Below are 24765 nucleotides of genomic sequence, written 5' to 3'. Positions count from 1 at the left end.
TTGCATTGAGCCGCGTGAAAAATGATCCAAATCCCGACCTTTTTACACAAAAACTTCATTTTTGACGCGAGTTACGCAGTAAGGGAAGTCCCTTAATGGCTGTTTGCACAATATATTTACGCGATAATTGGATTAGGCGTTCTATTTTCTGTTTATGTGTTACTTTTTCAACTCAGTATGACGATTTTCCTTGCAGACGGTAAATGAACTTTACAGACGTTCTTGTTTATTTACAATTTTTTCGTTAAATATCGCAAAAATTCCCGGTTAAAATGAGATTTCTCAATATTGGTAAGGAAATTCTTTCGAAATTCGCGTGTCAGCGTTAATTTCATCACCTCGCTTGCCTTTCGTTGCAGTAATTTTCCTATTTACGTCATGCATTACGTTATTTTTCCTCTTTTTGATTCTGCTGTGGATGTACTTGGACTATGAAAAAATTCCAAACGTGGTTGTCAAAGCGAGACGCGAGTATGATTTCATCATCGTGGGATCAGGAACAGCTGGATCGACGCTCGCTTATGCACTGACACGAGAAAAAAACTTTTCTGTGTTACTTATCGAAGCTGGAGATAAATTTAATGTATTGTCGAAGATTCCGATGGCTAGTATTACGTTACAAGGTAGTAAGCAGCATTTTTTGACTTAAAGTTGAACTTAAGTGAGTTAAGATCAGTTTTGAGAGAAAATTTAAGAGAAAAAAGGCCTTAATCCAACCGTAATCTTAAGTAAAGTCTATTAAGTCACATTAAGTTTAATTACGCTCTTGACTTAAGCTTAAGAAAATAAAAAAGACAATTAATCTTTTCAGATGGAATTGCTTGTTTTTATCTATATTTTAAGAGTTTAAAATTTTAAAAAAGAAAAAATTCGGAAATAATTTGTATATTTACGCGATAATTGATTTTATTTTCTGTTTTTGTTACTTTTTCAAAAGTAAAAAATTTCCTTTCATTGACAGACGTTCTTGTTTATTTAAAATATCGCAAAAATTCCCGGTTAAAATGAGATTTCTCAATATTGGTAAGGAAATTCTTTCGAAATTCGCGTGTCAGCGTTAATTTCATCACCTCGCTTGCCTTTCGTTGCAGTAATTTTCCTTTTTACCTCATGCATTACGTTATTTTTCCTCTTTTTGATTCTACTGTGGATGTATCTGGACTATGAGAAAATTCCAAACGTTTTCAAAGCGAAATTTTTGATTTCATCATCGTGGGATCAGGAACAGCAAAAGCTTTATGCACTGACACCAAAAAAACTTTTCTTGTTACTTATCGAAGCTGGAGATAAATTTATTGTAAGATTTGGCTTTTACGTTACAAGGTAACATTTTTGACTTAAAGTTGAAAATGACTTTTTTTTAAGATTTTTTGTAAATCAAGGTTTTAGTTTGTAAAGCCTATTAAGTCACATTAAGTTTAATTACGCTCTTGACTTAAGCTTAAGAAAATAAAAAAGTCAATTAATTTTTGTGGAATCGGCCTTTTTTTAAAGAAAAAAAAATAATTTGTTTTTTTAATGATTTATTTTTGAAAATTAAAAAAATTATTTCATATTTCATTGAACTTAAGAATTAGTAAATTGACTTAATATGTTTTTATTTTTACCTTTATGCCAAAAGTCAACTTCTTCAGAAAAAAAATATATTTTTTTTAATTTTAATTTAATAATGTAAATCAAGGTTTAGTTTGACTTAAGTCGATTAAGTTTTTTTTTTAAATTTGACTTAAAACTTAAGTTCAAGAACAAATAATTCAGGTATTTTTTAAAAATTTATTTAATTTTTTTTTAATTTAAAAAAAAAACATTAAAAACGGCCAAAAATGGTTTAAATTTTGTATTTTGTTTTAAAAATTTTATACCTTATTTTTTAGTTTAAATCGGAGTGGCCTTATTTAATTTTTGGGTATTAAATATTTTGACTTTTAAGCCCTTAAGCTTAAGTTTCATACAAATAATAAATTTTTTAACTAAGGCCATTAAAAAGTCCCCTCTCATTAAAATCTTATGAAATAATAAAATTAATTCGCCTAAAAGAAAAATTGAAGAAAAAAACTTATCGTTATTTTGAATTAAGTCAATTAAGTTTTTTCAACTTAAGGACTTAAGAAAAAAATTTTATTTTATTTTTGACTCTAATTTTTTTTTACTTTTAAGGTAACGATCGCTCCGATTGGGGCTTTAAAACCGTTCCGCAAGAATTTTCGTCGCACGGCTTGATCGGCAATCAACAAAAGTGGCCACGAGGAAAGGGATTAGGAGGTTCGGCGCAGATAAATTACATGCTACATTTTGGCGGAGTGCCCAAAGACTTTGATGACCTTGAAAAATTCGGAGGACCCGAATGGAGTTACGAAGCTTTGAAGGAACATTTATCGATGCCCTTGGAAAATGAGGGAAAATGCGAGAAAAATGACGCCAAAGAAACTTGTGACGATACTCGAAGACTCAAAAATCCGTATTTAAAATCATTTTTTGAAGATATTTCGATTACGCAAGTCAATCCATTGGAATCAGTATTAACAAAGGCTTACCTCGACGCTGCCGAAGAAGTCAATGAGCCAGTTCGTTTCAAAGCGGCTCAATATTACACGAAGAACGGTTATCGCCATTCCACATATCATACATACCTGAAACCGGCATTTTTCCATGAAAACCTTCATATTATGACGAAAACGCAAGTACTGAAGGTGCTTTTTGATAGAAAAAGTGCCGTTGGAGTGCTTGTCGCTCGAGATTATGAAACGCCATTCGAGATAAAAGCTCGAAAGGAGGTAATTTTGTGTGCTGGCGCCGTTCAAACACCACAAATTTTGAAAATTTCCGGTGTTGGACCCTTGGATGAGCTGAAAAACTTTCAAATTCCACCGATAGCTGAAAATTCTTTCGTCGGCAGGAATCTTTACGACCATTTCAACATGCCACTTTTCGTGTCGGTCAACACTTCATCGACTGTCAACCTGAAAAAAATGCTCAGTATCTCCGCAATGATGGAATACATCAAAAACGGCACCGGAATCTACTCAAATATGGCGATTTTTGCTCAAGGCAGCTCGTTGCAAGGCGATCATGCGAATCTCGTGTTCGCAATGGGCTCTGCCGATGAAAAAGCCCTCAAAGATGTCTCGAATTACAAAGTTGAGACTTTTCGTAAATTTTTTCCGCGATATTTTAATCATAGCGAAGAAGGATTTGTCATTATAAGTACGTGTCATAAGCCAACAAGTCGGGGAACGGTCAAATTATCCGGGAATTCAGTCCTTGACGAGCCACTGATTGATCCGAGGTACTTGGAAACGGAAGCAGATGTGAGATGTATGTTGGATGCGGTCCGGTTGTCGTTTGAAGTGGTTCGATCGAAGCCGTTACAGAAGTTAGGTGCGATAATTCATTGGCCTCTGATGAAGGAATGTGAGGAAAATGAGGATTTAGAGCAAGAAAAACTTCCGTCGGAGAGATATTTGGTGTGCTTGATGCGACAAGGAGCTCTAACAGCACATCATCCGGTAAGAAATTTGATTTTTTAATTTTTTTTTTATTTTTTGTCCATGAATTTTAATTGAAATACTGTCTTATTTAAAATTATTTTGAACAATGACTTTTTACAAATTTAAAATCTTAAATTAAAATTAATTATATTAAATTTAAAATTAAAAAAATAAAATATATAAAAAAAATTAATTTAAATTAATTAATAATTTTTTACAAAATTATTAAATATTAAATAAATACGAAAACTTTTGCTGATTTTTTTTAACTGTGAATAATAATTTCAATTAATTTATTTTTTCAAAAACAAAAATTAAAAAAAAAAAAAAAAAATTGGAGCAACTTTAAGAAATTAAATATATTTGAAAATTTCATTTATTTCGCATCAGTATTTAATTTTATTTATTTATTTTTGTAAAAAATATATTTTTTTTATTTTTGAACGTACGTAAATTTTTACCGCATTTCGAAGAAAAAATGCGGTATTAAATTAGACTTGTCGTCTGTGTGTGTGTGTGTCAGTAACGCTGTGCCCAAAAAATTTTTTTTTTTATTTATTTAAAAATTAAGGAGATTTTGAGGGAAATCATCTATAGAATGAATATTTATTCAATTTTAGCTTTGAAATCCATCAAAAGTTTGTTAGATCTTGACTTGAAAAATTTCATGACCGTTTTTATTTTTTTTTCGAAAAACGGTCAAGGAAAAAAAAAATTTTATTTCTTTGAAAATCAAGGAGATTTTGATGAACATCATCTATAGAATGAATATTTATTCAATTTTAGCTTGAAAAATTTCATGACCTTGAAAAATTTCATGACCGTTTTTATTTTTTTTTTCGAAAAACGGTCAAGGAAAAAAATTTTTTTTTTATTTTAAGAATAAGGAATTTTTGGAAACCGATAAAAAATGAAGCATTTAAACGTTCATAATTTTGAAATCAAAATTTGTTCAAGATTTTTGACTTCAAGGAGATTTTCATGACCGATTTTTTTTTTTAAAAACGGTTAAGGAAAAAAAAGCTTTTTTTTTCTTTAAAAATCAAGGAATTTTAAAATCAGATTTTGAGGAAAATCATCTATTGAATATTTATTCAATTTTAGCTTTGAAATCCATCAAAAGTTTGTTAGATCTTGACTTGAAAAATTTCATGACCGTTTTTATTTTTTTTTCGAAAAACGGTCAAGGAAAAAAATTTTTTTTTTTTCTTTAAAAATCAAGGAGATTTTGATGAAAATCATCTATAGAATGAATATTTATTCAATTTTAGCTTTGAAATCCATCAAAAGTTTGTTAGATCTTGACTTGAAAAATTTCATGACCGTTTTTATTTTTTTTTCGAAAAACGGTCAAGGAAAAAAAATTTTTCTTAAAAATTTCTTTAAAAAATAAATAAACAACGAGTCAAAAATATACTTTAATTTTAATTTGATTTTTTTTTGCATAATTTTATAAAATGAAGTTTGACGCAAAACGAAATAATAAAATTTAATCGCCTTATTTCCTAATACTTTAATTTTTCATTCAAAACAGGGAGGAACTTGTGCCCTTGGAACCTCAGACAGTGCCGTTGACGAGCATTTACGTGTTCGTGGTGTCAAAAAATTACGAGTTGTTGACGCTTCAGTCATTCCAATGCCAGTTTCGGGCACGCCAAACTACATAATAAGCGTTGTGGCGAAAAAAGCTGCTAAAATAATCTTAAAGAACGTTTAAAGTTGTGTTTAAAAACAAAAATTGATGAAAATTCTTTTTAAAAAAAATATATTTGTAAAACTTTTTTCTAACTAAATTTAAATAAAAAAAAATTATCTTGACCTCGAACGAGATCTTCCGCGTTTTTCCTTTTTCGATTTTCTTCGATCTCTGCGATCTTCATCCGATGAATAATATCTTTCGCGGTTCCGATCGTGACTTTTATGTTTGTGCGACGATTTTTTCTTACTTTTTGATGATTTTCGGTGTCTGTCGTCCGAATCACTTTCACTCTCCGACGAATATCGATGTCGACTTGACCCGTTTTTGCTACTTTTCTCATATCTTGACGAGTCTCTAGAGTCCGAATATTTATCGGATTTGTACTTTTCATGCCTCGATGATGATTCTTTCGAATATTTTTCGGATTTTTCGTGCCGAGATGATGATTTGTACCGTTCCTCAGGCGTTCGCGATCGCCGACGTTCCTTTTCTTCTTCCTTTTTTGTGTCATTTTTCGACGAAGCAATTAGTCCGTATTTGCCGTTGTGCTTTTTTTCGTGTTCTGTCTCTACGGGAATTTTGCTGTATTTTTGATACTCTTCAGGCGTTACGAGTTGCACGAATTTTTCTCCCAGCATGATCGGTTTTTGGCCAAGAGCGAGTTTGACAATTACTCTACCGTTGTTTTCATCGAAGCCACGCACCTGAAAGAAAGAAAAAATGAAAATTTAGTGAAATTCGGAAAATTACTAGACGTCTCCACGTAAGAATTTGGAGGTCGTATGGAAAAAAACTTTCTTGCATGGAATTTTTTTGTAGATTTTTTGAAAAATATGTATCATTAGAAGCAAAAACCACAAAATCAGTGACTCGTGACAGACGAACAGAGGCGTGGAATGAAGCAAAAATAATAGAAAATTACATAAAATTACTTTTTAGCGCAAAATTTTAAAGAAAGGTAGGTATTTGAACTGTTGTAAAAATCTCAAAAATACCAAAATTACCAAAATGGTCAAAGTTCAGATTTAAAAAAAAATATTTTTATTTATTTAAAAAAATAATTGATTTAATTATTTAATTTTAATTTAAATAAATTAATTATTTATATACCTAATTAAATTAATTACTTTAAAAAATTAATAAAATAAATTAAATAAATTAAAAATAATAAAAATAAAATTAAATAATTTTTGAATAATTTTTTGAGATTTAATTTATTTAAATTTAAAAAAAAAATTTTTATCTTTTGAATTTTAGAATTTCATGATTTTAGAAAATCTGTGAAAAGCTAACCAAAATTAATTAGAAACGACACTGAACTCAGCCCAGATAACGTATTGCGGTCAATAAATGAGCAGAAATTCGATCGTATCTCGTGTGGAAATCACATACTAGCACGAAGGTCAGGCAAATCATGCTAAATAATAATTTTTATTCAAATCTTTTGACCTTCAATTAAAAATTTATATGTAGCAATTTTAGTTTCCTCTAAAAATAACTTCTCTATTGTCATTTGATAGGCTTCGTTAATTTAGGTAAATAGTTTATTTAAATATCAATCAAAATAGAAAAACGTGCCTGTAGCCCTAGCCTAGCGAGTAGCCGATGATGATATTCAATCAACTCAAAATGTGTCTCTATAACAATAATTAAATTTTTATTTATTTTTAAACTAAACTAAATACCACAACAACAACGCCGCCGCACCGAGCAATCACATGTAACCAAGTCGAACCATATCGATAGCAACTTCTCTCGTGCGACCACCGACACGCAACGCATTTTGACGCGACAACTCCATAAATTCCTTCGCTTCGTCCGACATTTGATCGCCTTTCTTGAATTCCTCCATGAGTTCCGGTAATTTATCGAAATCCGGCAGGTCTTTGGATTGCGTTGTGATAATTGGCAGCAGCATTAGTGCCATTGGCATCCCGAAACGACCGAATTTCTTGAGTTGCTTTTGGAGGTCGTCGAAGGAAAAAAGTTCTTCCGGATCTTCTCCCAATCTTTTGAGGAATTTTGTGAAAGAGGCATGATAAATTCGGATTAATTCGTCGTAATGTTGGTCTCGGAAGGCCTTGTCGGTCGACGCAAAGATGAAATAAACGATGTCAAGTACGGGACTCACATACCGGGAAATTTGGTAATCGATGAACTTGATGTCGGTCGGAATGTTGCTCGAGTTACGGTGGAACAAGAAATTGTTGATCCAACAATCTCCCTGGAATTTCAAGGTTTCGTTGAGAAATCTATTTTTTTCTATTATGAGGCAAATGCAGTTAAAAAAAAATGTTTCAAATTTTTTTCAAAAATTTTAGGGAATTTTTTTGTTATTTTTTTTTTAATGAAAATTGATAATTTTTTTATATTTTTGACTTAAAAAAATAAGTTATCAAAAATTATTTAAAATTTTTCAAACATTTTCGATCTTTAGAAGCAAAGGTAAAAAATAATAGAATATTTTTTACATAAAACGTAAAATTTTTAAGGACAGTTATTAAAAATGTCTAAAATAAAAAAAAAAAAATAAAAAAAATGTTAAAATGTCTTTAAATGTTATTAAAATTAAATATTTTTTGACAATATTTTTTTTAAATATTTTTTGATCAAATTTAATCCAAAAAAATATTTTTATTTATTGTTTAAGTTTGTTTTGCTAAATTTTCAAATTTTTATTCATTGTATTTAGTTTTTTTTTTCTAAAAAAAGGAAAATTTTTCATAAATTTGCGAAATTTTTAAAATTAAAAAAAATATTTTTTATAAAATTAAATTGATTTAAATAAAAAAAAAACAATTAAAATTTTTCAATAATTTTCAAATTATAATTTTTTAAACAAAAATTTTTAGATATGTTAAAAATGTAAAATTAACCCAAATCTCGTTAAAAATTACTCAAAAATATATTTTTTGGCCAAAATATTGTAAAACACTTTAAAACTGCACTTGCCTAAGATAAGAAATTCTTACGTGATTTAATACTGTGTACGGTTCTGCCTCTTCGGCACTCGTCAAGAAATTCAATTCTTCTGTAATGTGTTTTTTGTAATGCTCCATTTTTTCTTTGACATCTGTCTCTTCGGGCTTCAATGCTTCCATCGCTTGATCAAAGTATCGCTCAAACATCTCAATAAACTCCTCGCGATGCATCATTTCGGTCAGCACATCTTTGAACTGCCATTGTTTCAGTGTTTCCGGTTCTTGTACCTTCAATGCGAACGACAAGGCATGCAATCGTCCCAATCCCTCCATCACGAGTTTCGCATGCGGAAAATCAATCGACACAAATTTATCCGCCATGCCGTAACCCTTGTCACGCAAATCTTCCATAATGACAACCGCATCATCGAGTTCCTTACTTTCGCCAGCAAAATAGCATTTTGGATAGTTGAAAAATCCCTCGTCTTCGCGAATTCCCTTGGATTCTTGGAATTTTTTGAGATGCGGCAGCACGACGTTGTACATCTCAATTTCGCGCGAAAATATCTCGATCGAGTTGAATTGTTCGCGTCGTGCCTTGTTCATCGGTGGGATCTTGCATAAAACGTTAAGTTCTGATTTTTGCGTATTTTTCGTACCTTTAATTTGAACTTTTAACATAATCCCGACGAATCCGTCTCCGATATTCGCGCCTGGTTCGATTTCGAGGGAAAAGTCGGTAAAACCCTCGTTTTTGGCGACTTTTTCTAACGAGAAACGCACGAACGGCGGAAGTTCCTCGAGCGAGGGAACAACCATAGACACTTTTTCATCAGACATTTTTTTCTGTTTTGATCAATTTAGTTGTTTTCTCTTCGAGCGCCGACACGAAACTGATCGCGCCGAGCACGATCGAGTGAGAAGAGATTCTTGAATGAATGGATGCTTTTATCGCAAAGTACGAGAGTAAATAAATCTAATGACTTGCATGACATAACGTATTTCGTGCATTGTGAAAAATTGGTGTTTCGCAAACAAAAATTTCTGCAGGTCATAAAAATTTTTTAATTCTGTAACCCAAAATTTTAAATCTTATGGTTTTTGATTAAAAATAGTAAAAAAAAGTATTAAAACACAAAAATAATCAAAGATTATTTAAAAAAGCTTGAAAAATGTCGATTTTGAATGATTTGTTAGAATAAATTCATCTTTACTTCATAACTTTTTTTTCTAAAAAACCAAATTTTCTCAGAAAATCCAGAATAGCAGAAAGTTATTTTTTTGATTCAGTAAAATTATTTTTTTACGTAAAAAGCTTTTGTCATAAGCTTAAATTTGAGATTTTGTTAAAGATTTCAACTTTTTTACATTTTTTAGAAAAAAAATATTATTTTTTTAAAATTATTTTAATTAAGAAATGAATTGAATTAAATAACTCAGAAATTTTATTTCAAAAGCCAAAAATTTCATTCAAATAAAGAATTTTCTAAAAATTTTACATAGAATAAATCAAATAAAAAATAAAGTCCAAAATTTTTGAAAATAAAATATACATATTTTTTGAAATTTGCTAATTTAAAATAGGTTTTGAGAATATTACATATTAAAAAATAAAGAAAAAAAAATCATAAAAAATAACTGTCAAAAAAATTTGAAAAATAAATTCAGTAATTTTGTAAAAAAAAATTTAAATAAGAAAATTTATGTTAAATTACGATTTTTTAAACAAAAAATTTTAAAAATTTAAAACTTTTTAAAAAAAATTTCTAAAAACATCTTGAAAAATTATGAAAATATACCTAAAAACGGCCATTTTTGATGAAATTTAAAAATTTTTTTTTTGCTATATTGGATTTTCGACTTTTAAAATGGGGCATCGGACTTTATTTTTGATTTTCATTTGGAGCGGCCTTACTTCAATTTTGTGTCAAAATAATTTCTTTTTAATCCTTTGATGTTTTTTTTTTTTAATTTTCCTGTAAATAAAAATTATCGACGATTTCGAGACAATATTTTTTCAATTTTAAAAATTAAAATTTTTTAAGTGTCAAAATTTTTTTTTAACTCATAAATTTTCTTTGATGCCATAATAAATATTTAATTCGAAAAAATAAATTATTTCTCGGATTTTTAAAAATTTTAACGGTATCTCGCTCATTTTTTTATATTTCGAGACACAAATTTTTCACAGTGTACGCAGTTTGATTTGTGGATTCTGTGTGTGTGAATTATTGAAAATACACAAAGAGTTTGAATGAGTAAGCGAAACAGGTTCTCGCATATCAATTAAGGGTTATTAAAAAATTCACGTAAACGACGCAGTTATTAATTGTATCTTTTTTCAAGGATTTTTGACGAGTTTCAACAAAAACACCCAATAGTGACGTAGATAAAGAGAGAAAAGTTATTTATTGCCACAGTAAAACCTTAAATGTATCCAAGACGTTCCATATCGATGACGACATCACGAATACGGGCGCCAACTTTCATCGTTTGTTGCTGATATTTTGCCATCATTTCCTTTGTTTCCTCCGATTCACCGAAATTCTCGCCCTTTGCTTGCATTTTTTGCATCATCTCGGCCATCTTGTCCATGTCGGGGATATCTTGACTTTGCATCGTGATGGATGGAATCAACATGAAAGCCATTGGCATGCCAAATTTACCGAATTTCTTCAATTCTGCTTGCAATGCCTCAAAAGACATCACTTTGTTCGTTTTTTCGCCTAATCTTTCCAACATTGCTGATAAGGCGGAGTGATAAGCACGAATGAGATCGTCATAATGTTCATCTCTGAGTTGCTTATCGGTCGAGGCAAAGATAAAATACATTAAGTCGAGTACGGGACTGACGTATCTGGCCACCTGGAAGTCAATAAATTTGATACCGATTGGAACTTCGCCCTGTTATGAAACAAAATAAGTCGTTAATGGCATTTTTTTGTTATCTAAATTGCGACAAGGACTCACATTGAAGTTGAACATGAAGTTGTTGATCCAGCAATCGCCGTGATTCAACACAGTAAATGGCTCTGCGACGTCCGGATTGACCAAATGCGTCAAAATCGGGACAATATTCTCCTTGAAATCCACCAATTTCGCTTTGAGCGTCTCTTCTTCGGGCATGAGAGTGGCAATGGCTTGATCGTACATCTGGGTCCACATGTGTTGCATTTCTGGCTTGCTGAACATCTCAACAAGAATATCGGTGAGCTTGAATTTGGCGAAAATTTCGGGTTTTTGGTGCTTCATGGCGTACGACAAGGCATGATAACGTCCAAGACCTTCCATCACCAAGCGCGAATACGTAAAATCGATCGTTTTGGCACGATCGGCAGTCGCATAACCGCGTTCCCGTAAATTTTCCATGATAATTGCACCTTCCCCGGACTTTTCATCTATACCAGCAAAGTACACTTTTGGGAAATTCGTGAACATTTCATGTTCGGCGAAATTTTTTTCCTTCTGCAACTGCATCACAAGTGGCAAGTAATCGTTGTAAATCGTGACTTCACGTTGAAAAATGAGTGTCGTGTTGAATTGTTGGCGTCTAGCTTCCGATAACGGCGGAATCTTGCACATGACGTTCATTTCACTCGGTACTCCACCGTTTTTCGTTCCTTTGTAGCTCACGGACAACATCAAGCCCATGTACCCGTCGCCGACATTCGCTCCCGGCACCACTTCCATCGTGTATTTTTCAAATCCAACATTTTTGGCGACCGTGTTCAAGGCATTGCGAACATAATCCGACAACTCCTCGACTTTTGGGACTGTCATTTTTACTGGATTTGGAGTTTCACCCATTTTTACAATTAAAAAATTTTTGTGAATTAAGTCAAAAAATGAATGATCGCGATTGAATGAGCGTTTAGTGACACGTACAGTTCACAACTGAGCCGAAAAAACAAATTTATCTGAAATATAAATATGTGTAAAACTCACAAAACATCGCACACAAAAAATAAATCTAATCATCTATTGTCGTCTGTTCGGCAAATGAGTGATCAGACCGACTAATAATCAGCTGTAGACCATTGCGTGCGTGTGTGAACTTCGGAATTTGTGAGTTTCTATGATAATTTACGTAGATTTTTATTTTAGAAATCGTCATCATTCGATTTTTATTCTGCAAATGAGTAAATATTTTAATGAGGGGCTGGTGTTTGTCGGAAGAAAAATGACTGGCAAATATTTTTTGTTTATGATTTTTTCATCATAATATTTGTCTTTGTTTTAGATTAGAAATATCACGTTTTTAAAAATTAAAGTCCAACAACAAAAACAAAATTTTTGCATCAATCGATGAAGGTTTTTTAAAATAATTGTTTAGATGTGTGAACGTAACTTTAAAGTAACAGAAAAATGTGGAAAAATAGATAAAATTTCTCGTAATGAGACTTTTTTGACATGTTTTCATTAAAAATATTGCAGAAATAATTAATTTCAAAAAAAAAAAAAAAATAAAATAAAATAAATTTTTGCAAAATTATTTAATCTTTACGACTCAAAAAAAAATTACATTATTTATCTCCTGCCTATTTTTTCCGAAAATTTAACAAAACATCAATAAAAAAAAATTTGGTCGATTATACGATTTTTTTTTAGGACGAATTTTTGTTCAAATTGACAATTATTTGTATAAAAAATTATTAAAATTTAAAAATTTTATTATATTTTTGTAGTATATTTAGAATTTTTTTGAAGTTTTCAAAATTTAATAAATTTATTCGAAATTTATTTATTTAATTTTTTTTCGTTAATTTTATCGAAAGAAGTTCTTTAGCTTAAAATTGACTATTTTTTGCATAGAAAATTTTAAAAATATTTTAGGCCGCTCCAAATGAAAATCAAAAATAAAGTCCGATGCCCCATTTTAAAAGTCGAAAATCCAATGATGCAAAATAAAAAAAAAAAGTTAAAAATTTAACCAAAAATGACCGTTTTTTGGTGTATTTTCAAAATTTTTAGAGAAAATTTCCAAAAAATTTTTCAATTTATTCTAATTTATGTTTTGGAAATCATATTTTATCATAAATTTTCTTCTCTAAAAATATTTTGCATAAAATTTATCAAATTTTTATTTCAAAATTTTTCGACAGTTAGTTTTTATGAAATTTTCTTTAATTTTTAATATGAAATTTTCTGAAATCTTTTTTAAATAAGCAAATTTTAAAGTAAATAGTAAAAAAATATCAAAAATATTATTTAACGCTCAAAAATTGATAAAAATTTGTCATTTGGTATGAAAAAAGTATTTCAAAACTTTTTTTTTATTTTAAAAAATTTTGGACTTTATTTTTGATTTTCATTTGGAGCGGCCTTAAGTTGTTTAAAAAAAATTATATTTTCCACCTATTTGAGTCAAATTTAAACAAAAACTGCTAAAAAAAATTATTTTATGTATTTTAAAATTTTTTCGTATATCTTTGACTGGAAAATATGGGAAACTCACCGAAAATTAGTTAATGATGGAGTTTAATCTATTAAATTAATTAAATTATTAATTTTTATTTTCGGAAAGATTAGGAGAATATTGAATGTGATTTTTTTTTTAAATTCTACTCGTCTAATTTTTTAAACCTAATTTTTCATGGTTTTCGTCAAAAATACAATTTTTTCAGAGGAATTTTTAATTTGGCATATGAAAAAAATTAAATTGTAAAATGAAATTATTACCTATTATTATTTTTTTTTTTTTATAAATAAGGTCATGGAAAAATGAGGAGCAATTTTCCTCTTTTTACCACATTTTTGTCAAAATTTTCTTGATTCTTTGGTGAATTTTAAACTGATTTATATTTATATAACTTTCAAAATACATGAAAAGTCTATTTAAATATATCCAAGCCGCACAATATCTCTCACGATGCCCGCCAACCGTTCCTGCCTCTCAGTTTTCTTCAATTTTTCCACCAATCCAACGGGCACTATTGAACTTCTTCGTTTTTGCGGCACCGGTGGCGGCTCATCTAACGAAATTCTCTTCTCACGTGCCTCATCCGACACAATAAACTCCATTTGCAGCATCGCCATTACCAGTCCATAACCTCCAAAGCGCTTCAAATGATGCTGAAACGTCGTCCAGGGAAACAATTTTTCCGGATCACTTCCGAGTTCGCGAATTTCCGCACATAAACTGTCGTGATATGTCTGTGTCAATGCGTGATAATGCTCGTTCCTTAGTTCTGCCGTCGTACTTGTGAAGATAAAATTCACAAAATCCAAGATACAGCTTCCGTAACGCACCAGTTGGAAGTCCATGAAGCAACACTGCGTCCCATTAACGATTTTTTTGAACAAAATATTTTGACTCCACGAATCGCCGTGACCGATAACGCAACAATCCTCGGTGTCTTCGAGCGAAACGTAGCTCAAAATTGTCTGATAAACCGTCTCACGGAACTCGAGTAACTTTTCCTTGCGGAATTCTTCGTGTGGCTGCAAACATTCGATCGCCTCATCGATGCGCGGATACAAGAAACAAGTGATCAGCTGTTCCATGTCGGACATCCGTTCGTACAACGGATCAATTAATTTTTCGTATTTCGCAAAATCCTGCGGTTTTTGGTCCCGATAAGCGAAGGAAACGGCATGAAACTTTCCAAGTGCTTGACAAACGGCCGTTGCTTCTGCTAATGTCGCACCTTCGTCTTTGCCGAGCGAAAAATAATGCGACCTTCGCATATCTTGCAGAATTAGAGCGTATTGTCCATCGGCTTCGTTGCAAATCACCTTGTAACACTTGGGAATGCGAAAACATCCGCTGTGAAAAACGGACTTTACGCCTCGGGTCTTTTGAAAATGCGCCAAATCCGGATAAATTTTCTGGTAGAAAATAAATTCGCGCATAAAAGCGGGCACAATGTCGTATTCGGCACGTTGTTCAGTCTTGATGCATTTCACGATGAACGACTTGAGTAACCGGGGTTCGAAAGAAATTCCATTTTCGTGTTCTTCGTCGTCGTCACCGGAGGTTTCCTCGATTTTTGGTCCGTAAGCAATGTATTCGACGCGAAAAACGGACGTCAGCATGCCATCGTACACGAGCTCAGTGTTGATTGTGTCGTACGGGAGTTTTAATTTCTTCACGAGATACGAAAGTGATTCCAAAATAAAGTCCGGCAAAGTCATGCTAAGCAGAATGTAATATTTGACTTGTTGATCGCGCAGCAGTGTTATCGATACTAATGATGCGATTGGATATTCGACACATTTTTATAAGTAAATATTGTGTGTGTTGATAGAAATTCTTTATCTTACGAGCTTTTATTGTATTATCATTTATTTATGATATAGTTACGCGCGCGGTCTCTCTAATTAAGTGGAATGTTAAATGAATTTTTATTACATCTACTTGCGAGTGTGTGAGATATTAAGTGACATTTGCAAGAAGAACGTGTGAAACGATTGTGCGCTGCTTAAAGAGATCGATTGTTTTAAATTTCACAGAGAAGTTTAAGAAAAATAGTTTTGAAAAAATAAAGAAGATATTATATTCGATTGGAAAAAACCAGAAAATAAATTTTTTTTTCATGTAGGTATCGAGTGATAAAAAAAAGCTTCAAATAATTATTTAAAAATTCAAAAAAAATATCAATTACATATATTGAAACAACATTTTTTTGATTATTTGATTAATAATTTATAAAAAAATTAAATAAAAAACAAACATAAAAATAATTAAAATTTATACAAAATCAAGAAAAATATTTAAAAATTTAATTTTTTATAAAAATAAAAAAAAAGTTTTAAAATATTTTTTTTTTACAAAATTACAGAATTTAAATAATTTTACTCGTTCATTAATATTTTTATAAATCCTTTATTGTAGATTAATTTTAATTAAATTAAATTAATTTACTAATTTTTAACTGACTAGGGAACAGTTTCATGTTAAAAAATATAAAAATTGTAAAAAACTACAATGAAAGTTCATTTTTTTTTCAAAAATATTTTCAGAGTTAAACTTCCTTGTAATTGAAATTTTTTTAATAAAATTTCTAAGTTTAAATAAAAAGGTAAAATTTTTAAATTTTTCTAAAAAAAGTAATTTTTGATTTTCGACTTTTGGGGATCGGACAAAACTAATTTTTCCTTGTAATTAATTTCATTTTAATTCATTATAATTTTTTAATTAAGCTCTTTCCCGAATCCTTTTTTTGCATTTTGAAATGAGACTTCGTCTTTATTTTTATATTTGAATTTAATTTGAAGAAGCTTTATGGAATTTTTAATTTATTTTGAAAATAATTTTTATTTTTAAACATTTTTTAATTTAATTTGAGTGATTTTTTTTAAATCAAGTTATCAAAAATAACAGATTTAATTATTTTTTTTTAATTCGGAACATACATATTTAGAAAAAAAAAGTTATCTAAATGTTATGCAATTTTTAGAAAAAACTTTTATTTTAAAATAAATATTTTAAAAAATTAAAAAAAGAAAGAAAAAAAAATATTTTTTTTTGTATCTTCTAATTTTTGAATTTTGTCTAAAATCTCATAAAACATTTTTTGCTTGATTTTACAAAAAATGATAAGAAAATCCCTATTCAAGATATGAAACTATTTAAACATCTTGTAAATCTGAATCATGTTTGCTGACAATGACTCTCAAAAAATGTATAAAGTATTTAAGACACAACTGCGATTCTGGAAAAATTTAGTCTAACAAAGTATTTTAAAAGCTAAACATTCATCATGGAAAACGAAAATAAGCTAACTTGGAATAATTTACCAGAAATTGTTAAACGAGCTCTAACAGCCGTGGCTGCGGAACAAAATTTCATCACGTACAAAGTCGACATAACTTCTGGCACCAACGCCAACGATGGATTTTTGAGTGAAATCGTTCGAGCAACCATCGTAGGATCAAAATCATCCGAAGAATCAATCGAAATTCAAGAAGAAATCTTGCACGAGTTTTCAGTTTTGTGTAAAATGCAAGTTACATCTCAAGCTCGTCGTGATTTCTCGAATTCAAGTGAGGTTTTTAAACGAGAAATTTCTTTGTACAACGATTATTTACGGGAATTGGTGAAATTGCAGCAAGAATTTGGGATTTCTGAGGAAGAGGGTTTCTTTAATTTTCCAAAATGTTACTATGCAGAGTATGATGATGCCACAGACGATGGAATTCTGGTCATGAACGATATTCGAGACAGCGGATTTATGATGGCAAGCAAGTACGAGTTACTCGATATTCAATCAATTCGGTTGGTGGTACAAAAATTGGCCAAGTTACATGCCTTATCATTCGTTTTTGAACGTAAAAAGCCGGAAATGTTTAAAAATTTTAAAAAATATGACGACTTAATGTTCAAAATACTCATGAAACCAGCAACGATGGAGATTTGGAACACAGTTTTCCCGTTAGCCATCACCTCCCTTCAACAAGAACATCCAAAAATTGCGGAAAAAGTTCAAAACTTGCACGAAAATTTTTACGCTGAATGCGAAAAATTATCAAATACCGAAAATTCCGGCAAATATACCGTTATCGGTCACGGCGACTGTTGGAATAACAATTTCATGTACAAATATGGACCAACTGGCACTGCTCAGGAAGTTATGTTACTTGATTGGCAACTGTCTAAATATGGGTCGCCCATAATTGACCTTGTGTATTTTTTGTTTACTGCAACTGATAAGGAGGCACGAGACGCGTATTATGACGATTTATTGAAACTTTATCATGGATCCATGAGCTCATTAATGCAAAAATTTGGTGAATCTGTTGAAAATATTTTTCCAATCGCCGTTTTTCATGAAGAATTGAAAAAATTCGGGAAATTTGGATTGATTATTGCTCTTTTTAACTTGAACGTTGTCACGATTCCCGAAGAAGAAAGTCCAAATGTAGATGAATCGATTGAAAAATTGATGAATCCAGATAAAAGATGTGATAGTGATATTTCAATGATTAAAGCTATCAAAACCAACAACCCGAAAGTAGCTCCTCGTCTCAAAGATATTGTTTTAGATATCGATCGGTTTGGTTATCTTTAAAAGTACTTAAAAAATACACAATTTAAAAATGCAAAAAAAAATTCTCGCTTGATTTTATAGAAATGATAAGAAGACAGAATTATGAAAAGTAAACTAACAAACGATTAAGGTTAAGAAATCTGAAAGCTCGAGCTTTCGAATTTGAATAAATTATTACAAGGCCGCTCCAAATGTTTTTCTATGTTTTTGTCAAAATAAAAAAAAGGGTTTTACCAAAATTGACAGTTTTTTGCTTTTTTTTACATTTTTTTCAAGAAATTTTCAAAATTTTTTTTTAATTTTTAAGAATTTTTGTATAGAAAAACGAAATTTAACATGAACTTTCTTCTCTAAAAATTTTTTCAAAAAAATTAAATTTCAAAACTTTTTGATAATTATTTTTAATAATTTTTTTTTGTTTAGATTTTTAACTCAATTTTATCAATTCTAAATTATCAAATCTCAATGTAAATACCACTAAAACTACTAATTTAAAATTTATCTGAAAGTATTTCAAGTTAAAAATTTAAACAAAAAAATTTCGTAAAAAAAACTGTCAAAAAATTTTGAAAAAAATTTTAACGAAGAAAATTCATGTCAAAATACGATTTTTAATACAAAAATTCATAAAAATTTAAAATATTTTCAAAAATTTTGTAAAATTCCTTGAAAAAATATGAAAAAAGACCAAAAAACGGTCAATTTTGATGAAATTTTTAACTTTTTTTTTTGCCCCATTGGATTTTCGACTTTTGAAATGGGGCATGGGATAAAAAGTTCAAAAAAAATTTGGAGCGGCCTTAATTCGAATATTTTCAAAAATGCAAAAAAATTAAAACATTCAATTTATTCGCCTAAAATACAATTTAAAATTTAATTGCGACTTATAAAAAATAAAATAAGCAAATATTTACAAAAATTTAGAATAACAATTCGTTAATTTTGTTTCGTAATCTCGAGCTTTGAGCATACGTAAAAACTTGCAATCTCTTTAAAAAAATCTCACTAAGTCTCAAATATTTTTTTTTATGATTTGTTTAGAAAATAATCGTACTCGTGGCTTTATCAAGTGTTTGACAATCTTTGACATAATGACTCTCAAAAAATACGAAATTTATTTAAGAACCACCACAAAACTGAGCAAATTTAGTCTTCTTTTGTCTTTTGAAGAATTAACATCGCCATGGAAAACGGCAACCTCGTAGAAAAAAATCAGCTCGCTTGGAACAATTTACCAGAAATTGCTAAAAAAGCATTAAAAATTGTCGCTGAAAATCAAAATTTCGCTAAATACGAAGTCAAAATCACTTCTGAAAAAAATGCTGGATTTTTAAGTGAAATTATTCGAGCGACAATCGTAGGCTCAAAATCATCCGATGACTCCATCAAGACCCAAGAAAAAAATTTGCACGAATTTTCAGTTTTGTGTAAAATGCAAGTCGCATCTCAAGCTCGTCGTGAAATATTGAACTCAAATGAAGCATTTAGGCGAGAAATTTCTTTGTACAATGATTATTTGCGGGAATTAGTAAAATTGCAGCAGGAATTTGGAATATTAGAGGACGAGGGTTTCTTTAATTTTCCAAAATGTTATTATGCAGAGTACGATGAGGCCACAAATGATGCAATTATTGTTATGAACGACCTTCGAGACGAAGGATTTGAGATGACGAACAAATGTGAAACTCTCGAAATTGAATTTGTTCGATTGGTGATGCAAAAATTAGCAAAATTACATGCTCTATCGTTCGTTCTTGAGAGAAAAAAGCCAGAAATATTCCAAAAATACAAGGAATACAAAGATTTGATCATAAAAATTTTCGTCCAACCAGCAGCGGAAGAAGTTAAAAATACAGTTTTTCCCTTAGCGATCACTTTAGTTCAAGAAAAACACCCGGAAGTCGCAAAAAAGTTGAAAAATTTACATGAAAATTTTAATATTGAATGCGAAAAATTATCAAATACGGAAAATTCTGACAAATATACCGTTATTTGTCACGGAGACTCTTGGAATAATAATTTCATGTACAAATTTGGACCAACAGGACCTCAAGAAGTTATGTTCCTTGACTGGCAGCACTCGAAGTATGCATCTCCCGTACTCGATATTGTACATTTTTTGTTTACTGCAACTGATAAGAAGACACGAGATGTTTATTATGATGACTTATTAAAGGTTTATCACGGTTCAATGACCTCATTCCTTGAAAAACTTGGAGAATCTGTCGAAGAAATTTTTCCAATCACCGCTTTTCATGAAGAATTGAAGAAATTTGGAAAATTTGGTATCATTATAGTGCTTTTTAATTTAACTATTGCCACAATTCCAGCAGAGGACATGCCGAATTATGATGATTCGATGGATCAACTAATGAAACAAGATAAAAATAGTGATGTTGACAGTCCTTTGGTCAAAGCGCTTAAGAGTCACATCCCAAATATGGCACCTCGTATTAGAGATATTATTCTAGATGTCGAACGTTTTGGTTATCTTTAATTCTTAAAAATACGATGAAGGTTTTATCAGCTAAAAATTTGAAATAAACATGAGTTAAAATGAATAAAAAAAAATAAAATCAAAAAATTAATTATTTTAAATTTAAAATATTTATTCAAAAAAAAAGTAAAATAAAATAAAATAAAAAAATAACAAAAAATAAAATAAAATAAAAATAAATAAATTAATTAAAAATGAAAATATAAAAAAAATATTTTCAGTTGTTTTGTGTAGAAAAAAAAATTGAATAATTGCAATTAAATATTTATTTTTTTTTAAGAAGTGCGAAAGACGAATTATTATTATTTTTTGCTTCTTGGGATTTTAAAACGGAGATTTTTTCAAAAGAATTTTTAAAAATTAATCTTAAAATTATTTTTGTGCACAATTTTAATTAAATTGATTTCAAGATCTTATCAAACATTTTATTTATTTATTTTTTTATTGAAACAAAATTTTTTAGATAAGAATAAGGCCACTCCAATTTTTTTCGAACTTTTTGTGCCAAAAACTTTTTTTCAAACGGCAACAAAAAAAAAAGATTTGAAATACTTTTTCATTCAAAGTGTCAAAATTTAAACAGTACTTTAAAAAAAACGAAAATATTGGTCAACGGACAAAAATTCATTGAATAGGTATTTGTAATTTTGTATGAATTTTTGCCCCATTCAAATATTTTAAATTATTAATCAATATTTTAGTTGTTTTTGAAAAATGAAAAATTCTTATTCAAAATTGATTTTAGAGAATTTCAATTTGAAAATTGAGAAAAAAATTTCATAAAAAAAATTTCATAAAAAAAATTTTAAAAATATAAATTTAATGTTTTTCGAAAAAAAAAAAAATTTGGAGAAGAAAATTCTTGTAAAAATATCATTTTCAATACAAAAGTTTAAAAAAAAATAATAAAAAATTAATTTTTTTTTTAAAATTCCTTGAAAAATTATGAAAATACATAGACCAAAAAACGGTAATTTTTGATAAAATTTTTAACTTTTTTTTTTATTGGATTTTCGGCTTTTGAAATGGGGCATGGGATAAAAAGTTCAAAAAAAAATTTGGAGCGGCCTAACTGTAAAAATAATTTTTCACCTTTTTTAATTTTTTTTTAAATTTTCATCTGAAACTTTTCACTATTTTTTATTTTAAATTTAGAAAATGAATTAAAATTAATATTTTTTTCAAAAGTCAATATGAAAAGCGTGCAAACATGAAACAATAATAATGACAAATTGCCTGTTAAGAATCAAGGCCTTTTTTGTTTAGTAAACAAATTGACTGTACGTTAGCTTTTACATGTAATTTTATCGAGTTCTGCTCGGCTAGACCACTTCTACGATATTAAAATGACTCTCAAAAAAATTAATTTTACACAATTATCGCACCGGAGAGTATTTAAGCTTCATCACCCTTACGCGGAACTTTAGTTCTCGATCTAAGCTCAACGGAATAACAAGGAAAAAAAATGGAAAACGGAAAATCTGAGGAACTCACTTGGAATAATTTACCAGAAATCGCCAAAAGAGCACTAAAAATCGTCGCTAAGCAACAAAATTTCGTCTCGTACAATGTAAAAATCGCATCTGGCAGCAGCGTTGGCGACGGCTACATGAGTGTCATTGTTCGCGCCACAATTATTGGCACGAAATCTTCTGAAAATATCACACACGAATTTCCGGTTTTGTGTAAAATGCAAGTTGTATCGAAAGCTCGACGTGAATTCTCGAATTCAAATGCTTTGTTTAAGCGAGAAATTGCCATGTACAAAGATTATTTGCCGGAATTGGAGAAAATCCAACGAGAATATGGAGTTTCGACCAAAGAGGGGTTCTTTAATTACCCCAAATGCTATTATGCAGAGTTCGATGATGCCACAGACGATGGAATTCTCGTGATGAACGACATCCGTGACGAGGGTTATGCGATGGTGAGCAAATATGAACCCCTCGATATTGCCGTTATTCGATTAGTGGTGCAGCAATTGGCAAAATTACATGCACTTTCGTTCGTTTTCGAAAGAAAAAAGCCCGAAATATTCGCAAAATTCAAGAAATACGAAGATTTAATGGAACAAATAATGGTCCAGCCTGCCACTGTTGGGATGTGGAATACAGTTTTTCCCGTAGCGATCAATTCGCTTCAAGGCAAACATCCGAAAATTGAAGAAAAGTTGAAAAAATTGCGCGAAAATTTGGCTGTCGAGTACAAATATTTGACAAATCCGGAAAATTCCGGCAAATATTCCGTCCTTGGACACGGAGACAGTTGGAGTAACAATTTCATGTTCAAATTTGGTCCTTCGAAAATTCCGAATGATGTAATGGTGCTTGATTGGCAGCTTTCACGTTATGCGTCACCCATACTTGACCTGGCATACTTTTTGTTTACATCCACTGATAAGCCGACACGAGACGCACATTATGCGAATTTACTGAAACTTTATCACGAAACGTTCGGTGCATTTTTGGAAAAGTTTGGAGAACAGTCCGAACGAATTTTTCCTTTTTCTGCTTTCCAAGAGGAATGGAAAAAATTCGGAAAACTCGGATTACTTCACGCACTTTTAATTTTGGGCGTCGTTACAATTTCAACGGAAGATTTGCCGGACATGGACAAGTCAATGGATGAATTAATGGACCCCAATGCCAAAGAAAATGCACAAAGCGCCATGATGAAAGCCGCCGAAGCGAATCTTAAGAAACTTGAACCACGAATTCGAGATATCGTTTTAGATATCGACCGGTTTGGGTACAACATTTGAATTTTTTTGAATAAATTTTTGTGGTACGGGTAAAAATTTGCGACTTACCTCTCCGTAGAAATCCTTATAATTGCCTCCGAGAATCACCACAAAAGCTCCCTTTTTCATCTGCAAAATTTGACCGGCTTTGGGTTTAATTTTCAATTCTTTCGGTTTGACAGTTTGATCTGCTCCGAGTCCCATGCCCTTCGGACGGAACTTGAACTCGTCACTTAATCCCAATTTTTGGTCGTCATTCGGTTTTTTCTCGTCTTCTTCTTTGAGTCCCATGCCACGAAGCATCGCAAGACCAAAACCCACGATGGGAACGTTCTCATAATCGTCCATTGTGGCTTCTTTCGCGCCCGTCATTTCCGCTTCCTCCACTTTTGGGATGACAAAATTTGGATTTAAGCTCTCGTCGTCGTCCTTTTTCTGTAAATCCCGTAAAATTTCGAGTTCAGCTCGTTTTTCGATGGATAAATGCGAAATGTCGGAAGGGAGTTCGGTTTCGACTTTTATTTCGGCTTTGATGGCAGTCGCTGTGGTGAGTCGTTGGCGGTAATTTTTACTCGAAGTTGGTAGCGGGATGACACGAGCTTCTTCCTTTTCTTTCTTGACGGTGGCTTCAATGTCGCCATCGTTAATACTTTTGATGTATTCGCGGGATTTGATGGGAGCAGGTTTGAATTGCGGTTTTAAGACGGAAGTTTTGTTTGTTTTTATGCCGAAAGAGATTTTGGGCGCTACGGGAGCAGTCTGAAAGGAAAATTTAAGATTAGGGTGGTTATGGGAGTTTTAAGGAAGATTCTTACCTCGTTGGTACCTGAATCGTCAGCCATTATTTCACAAAAATTAAGAAAATCACAAAAATTGATGCGCGAAACGTTTTGTTTTGTTTACATCTAAATTTTGTAGGGTGACCAGATTGTTTCAAGCTGATCCGGGGACAAGATATTTTTTGTTAATTTTTCGTATTTGAGCTTCAAAGCAAATTTTGAGTGTTTTAAGATATTTTTACTTAATTTTAGATTAAATACAGATTAAAAATTACGTCAAATAAAAATAAATTCAAATAAATGTTGTACCAAATTAACCATTTAAAATTTTATGATTAACAAACTCTTATTTAAAAAATTTTGTTATTTTACATTTTCCAAAAAAAGTTTTGAAGCAGTTTTAGATCAACTTTGTTTTGAGCATTTTAAATAGAAAAACTCATTCGGTGGTTTTACAAGGCCCAAAAAAAATCCAAAAAAATTAAACTACTTTCAAAGTTACGGTCTTAGACTACATAACGACGAGACCTAAATTTATTTTATTCCATTGAAGGCATTATGGGCAAAATAGATCGTCAATCAAGTCACCAAACTCTTCACCAAAATTTCATTTCATCGGAGTTTGCGCCTATCCAAATTCGACCGAAATGAT

The 24765-nt window shown here is 30.6% G+C and overlaps 7 protein-coding genes across 7 annotated transcripts; 3 read left to right on the top strand and 4 right to left on the bottom strand.

Moving 5' to 3' along the window:
• Positions 1 to 197: 197 nt before the first annotated feature.
• On the top strand, positions 198 to 5327 carry LOC134827084 (neither inactivation nor afterpotential protein G-like). The gene is made up of 4 exons (XM_063839623.1): positions 198 to 291; positions 360 to 623; positions 2158 to 3506; positions 5023 to 5327. The coding sequence occupies exons 1-4, from the start codon at positions 273 to 275 to the stop codon at positions 5203 to 5205; spliced, it is 1815 nt and encodes a 604-aa protein (XP_063695693.1). The 5' UTR covers positions 198 to 272; the 3' UTR covers positions 5206 to 5327.
• LOC134827086 (G-patch domain and KOW motifs-containing protein-like) lies at positions 5237 to 24204 on the bottom strand. The gene is made up of 3 exons (XM_063839625.1): positions 24150 to 24204; positions 23404 to 24093; positions 5237 to 5891 (listed from the first exon to the last, which is right to left on the bottom strand). Exons 1-3 carry the CDS (start codon positions 24174 to 24176, stop codon positions 5298 to 5300), a joined length of 1311 nt encoding a protein of 436 aa, XP_063695695.1. The 5' UTR covers positions 24177 to 24204; the 3' UTR covers positions 5237 to 5297.
• Positions 6397 to 8996, bottom strand: LOC134827087 (uncharacterized). Its single transcript, XM_063839626.1, has 2 exons — positions 8160 to 8996; positions 6397 to 7411 (listed from the first exon to the last, which is right to left on the bottom strand). Exons 1-2 carry the CDS (start codon positions 8946 to 8948, stop codon positions 6902 to 6904), a joined length of 1299 nt encoding a protein of 432 aa, XP_063695696.1. The 5' UTR covers positions 8949 to 8996; the 3' UTR covers positions 6397 to 6901.
• Positions 10490 to 12035, bottom strand: LOC134827085 (uncharacterized). Its single transcript, XM_063839624.1, has 2 exons — positions 11079 to 12035; positions 10490 to 11012 (listed from the first exon to the last, which is right to left on the bottom strand). The coding sequence occupies exons 1-2, from the start codon at positions 11913 to 11915 to the stop codon at positions 10536 to 10538; spliced, it is 1314 nt and encodes a 437-aa protein (XP_063695694.1). The 5' UTR covers positions 11916 to 12035; the 3' UTR covers positions 10490 to 10535.
• On the bottom strand, positions 13825 to 15264 carry LOC134827088 (uncharacterized). The gene has a single exon (XM_063839627.1). It carries the CDS (start codon positions 15240 to 15242, stop codon positions 13944 to 13946), a length of 1299 nt encoding a protein of 432 aa, XP_063695697.1. The 5' UTR covers positions 15243 to 15264; the 3' UTR covers positions 13825 to 13943.
• On the top strand, positions 16811 to 18118 carry LOC134828071 (uncharacterized). Its single transcript, XM_063841024.1, has one exon. It carries the CDS (start codon positions 16811 to 16813, stop codon positions 18116 to 18118), a length of 1308 nt encoding a protein of 435 aa, XP_063697094.1.
• LOC134827090 (uncharacterized) lies at positions 22040 to 23391 on the top strand. The gene has a single exon (XM_063839628.1). The coding sequence runs from the start codon at positions 22060 to 22062 to the stop codon at positions 23353 to 23355; it is 1296 nt and encodes a 431-aa protein (XP_063695698.1). The 5' UTR covers positions 22040 to 22059; the 3' UTR covers positions 23356 to 23391.
• Positions 24205 to 24765: the final 561 nt, after the last annotated feature.

The sequence above is a fragment of the Culicoides brevitarsis genome, chromosome 1 (genome assembly GCF_036172545.1).
Source record: "Culicoides brevitarsis isolate CSIRO-B50_1 chromosome 1, AGI_CSIRO_Cbre_v1, whole genome shotgun sequence".
NCBI lineage: Eukaryota > Metazoa > Arthropoda > Insecta > Diptera > Ceratopogonidae > Culicoides > Culicoides brevitarsis.
This window is presented reverse-complemented; position numbering and strand designations above follow the sequence as displayed.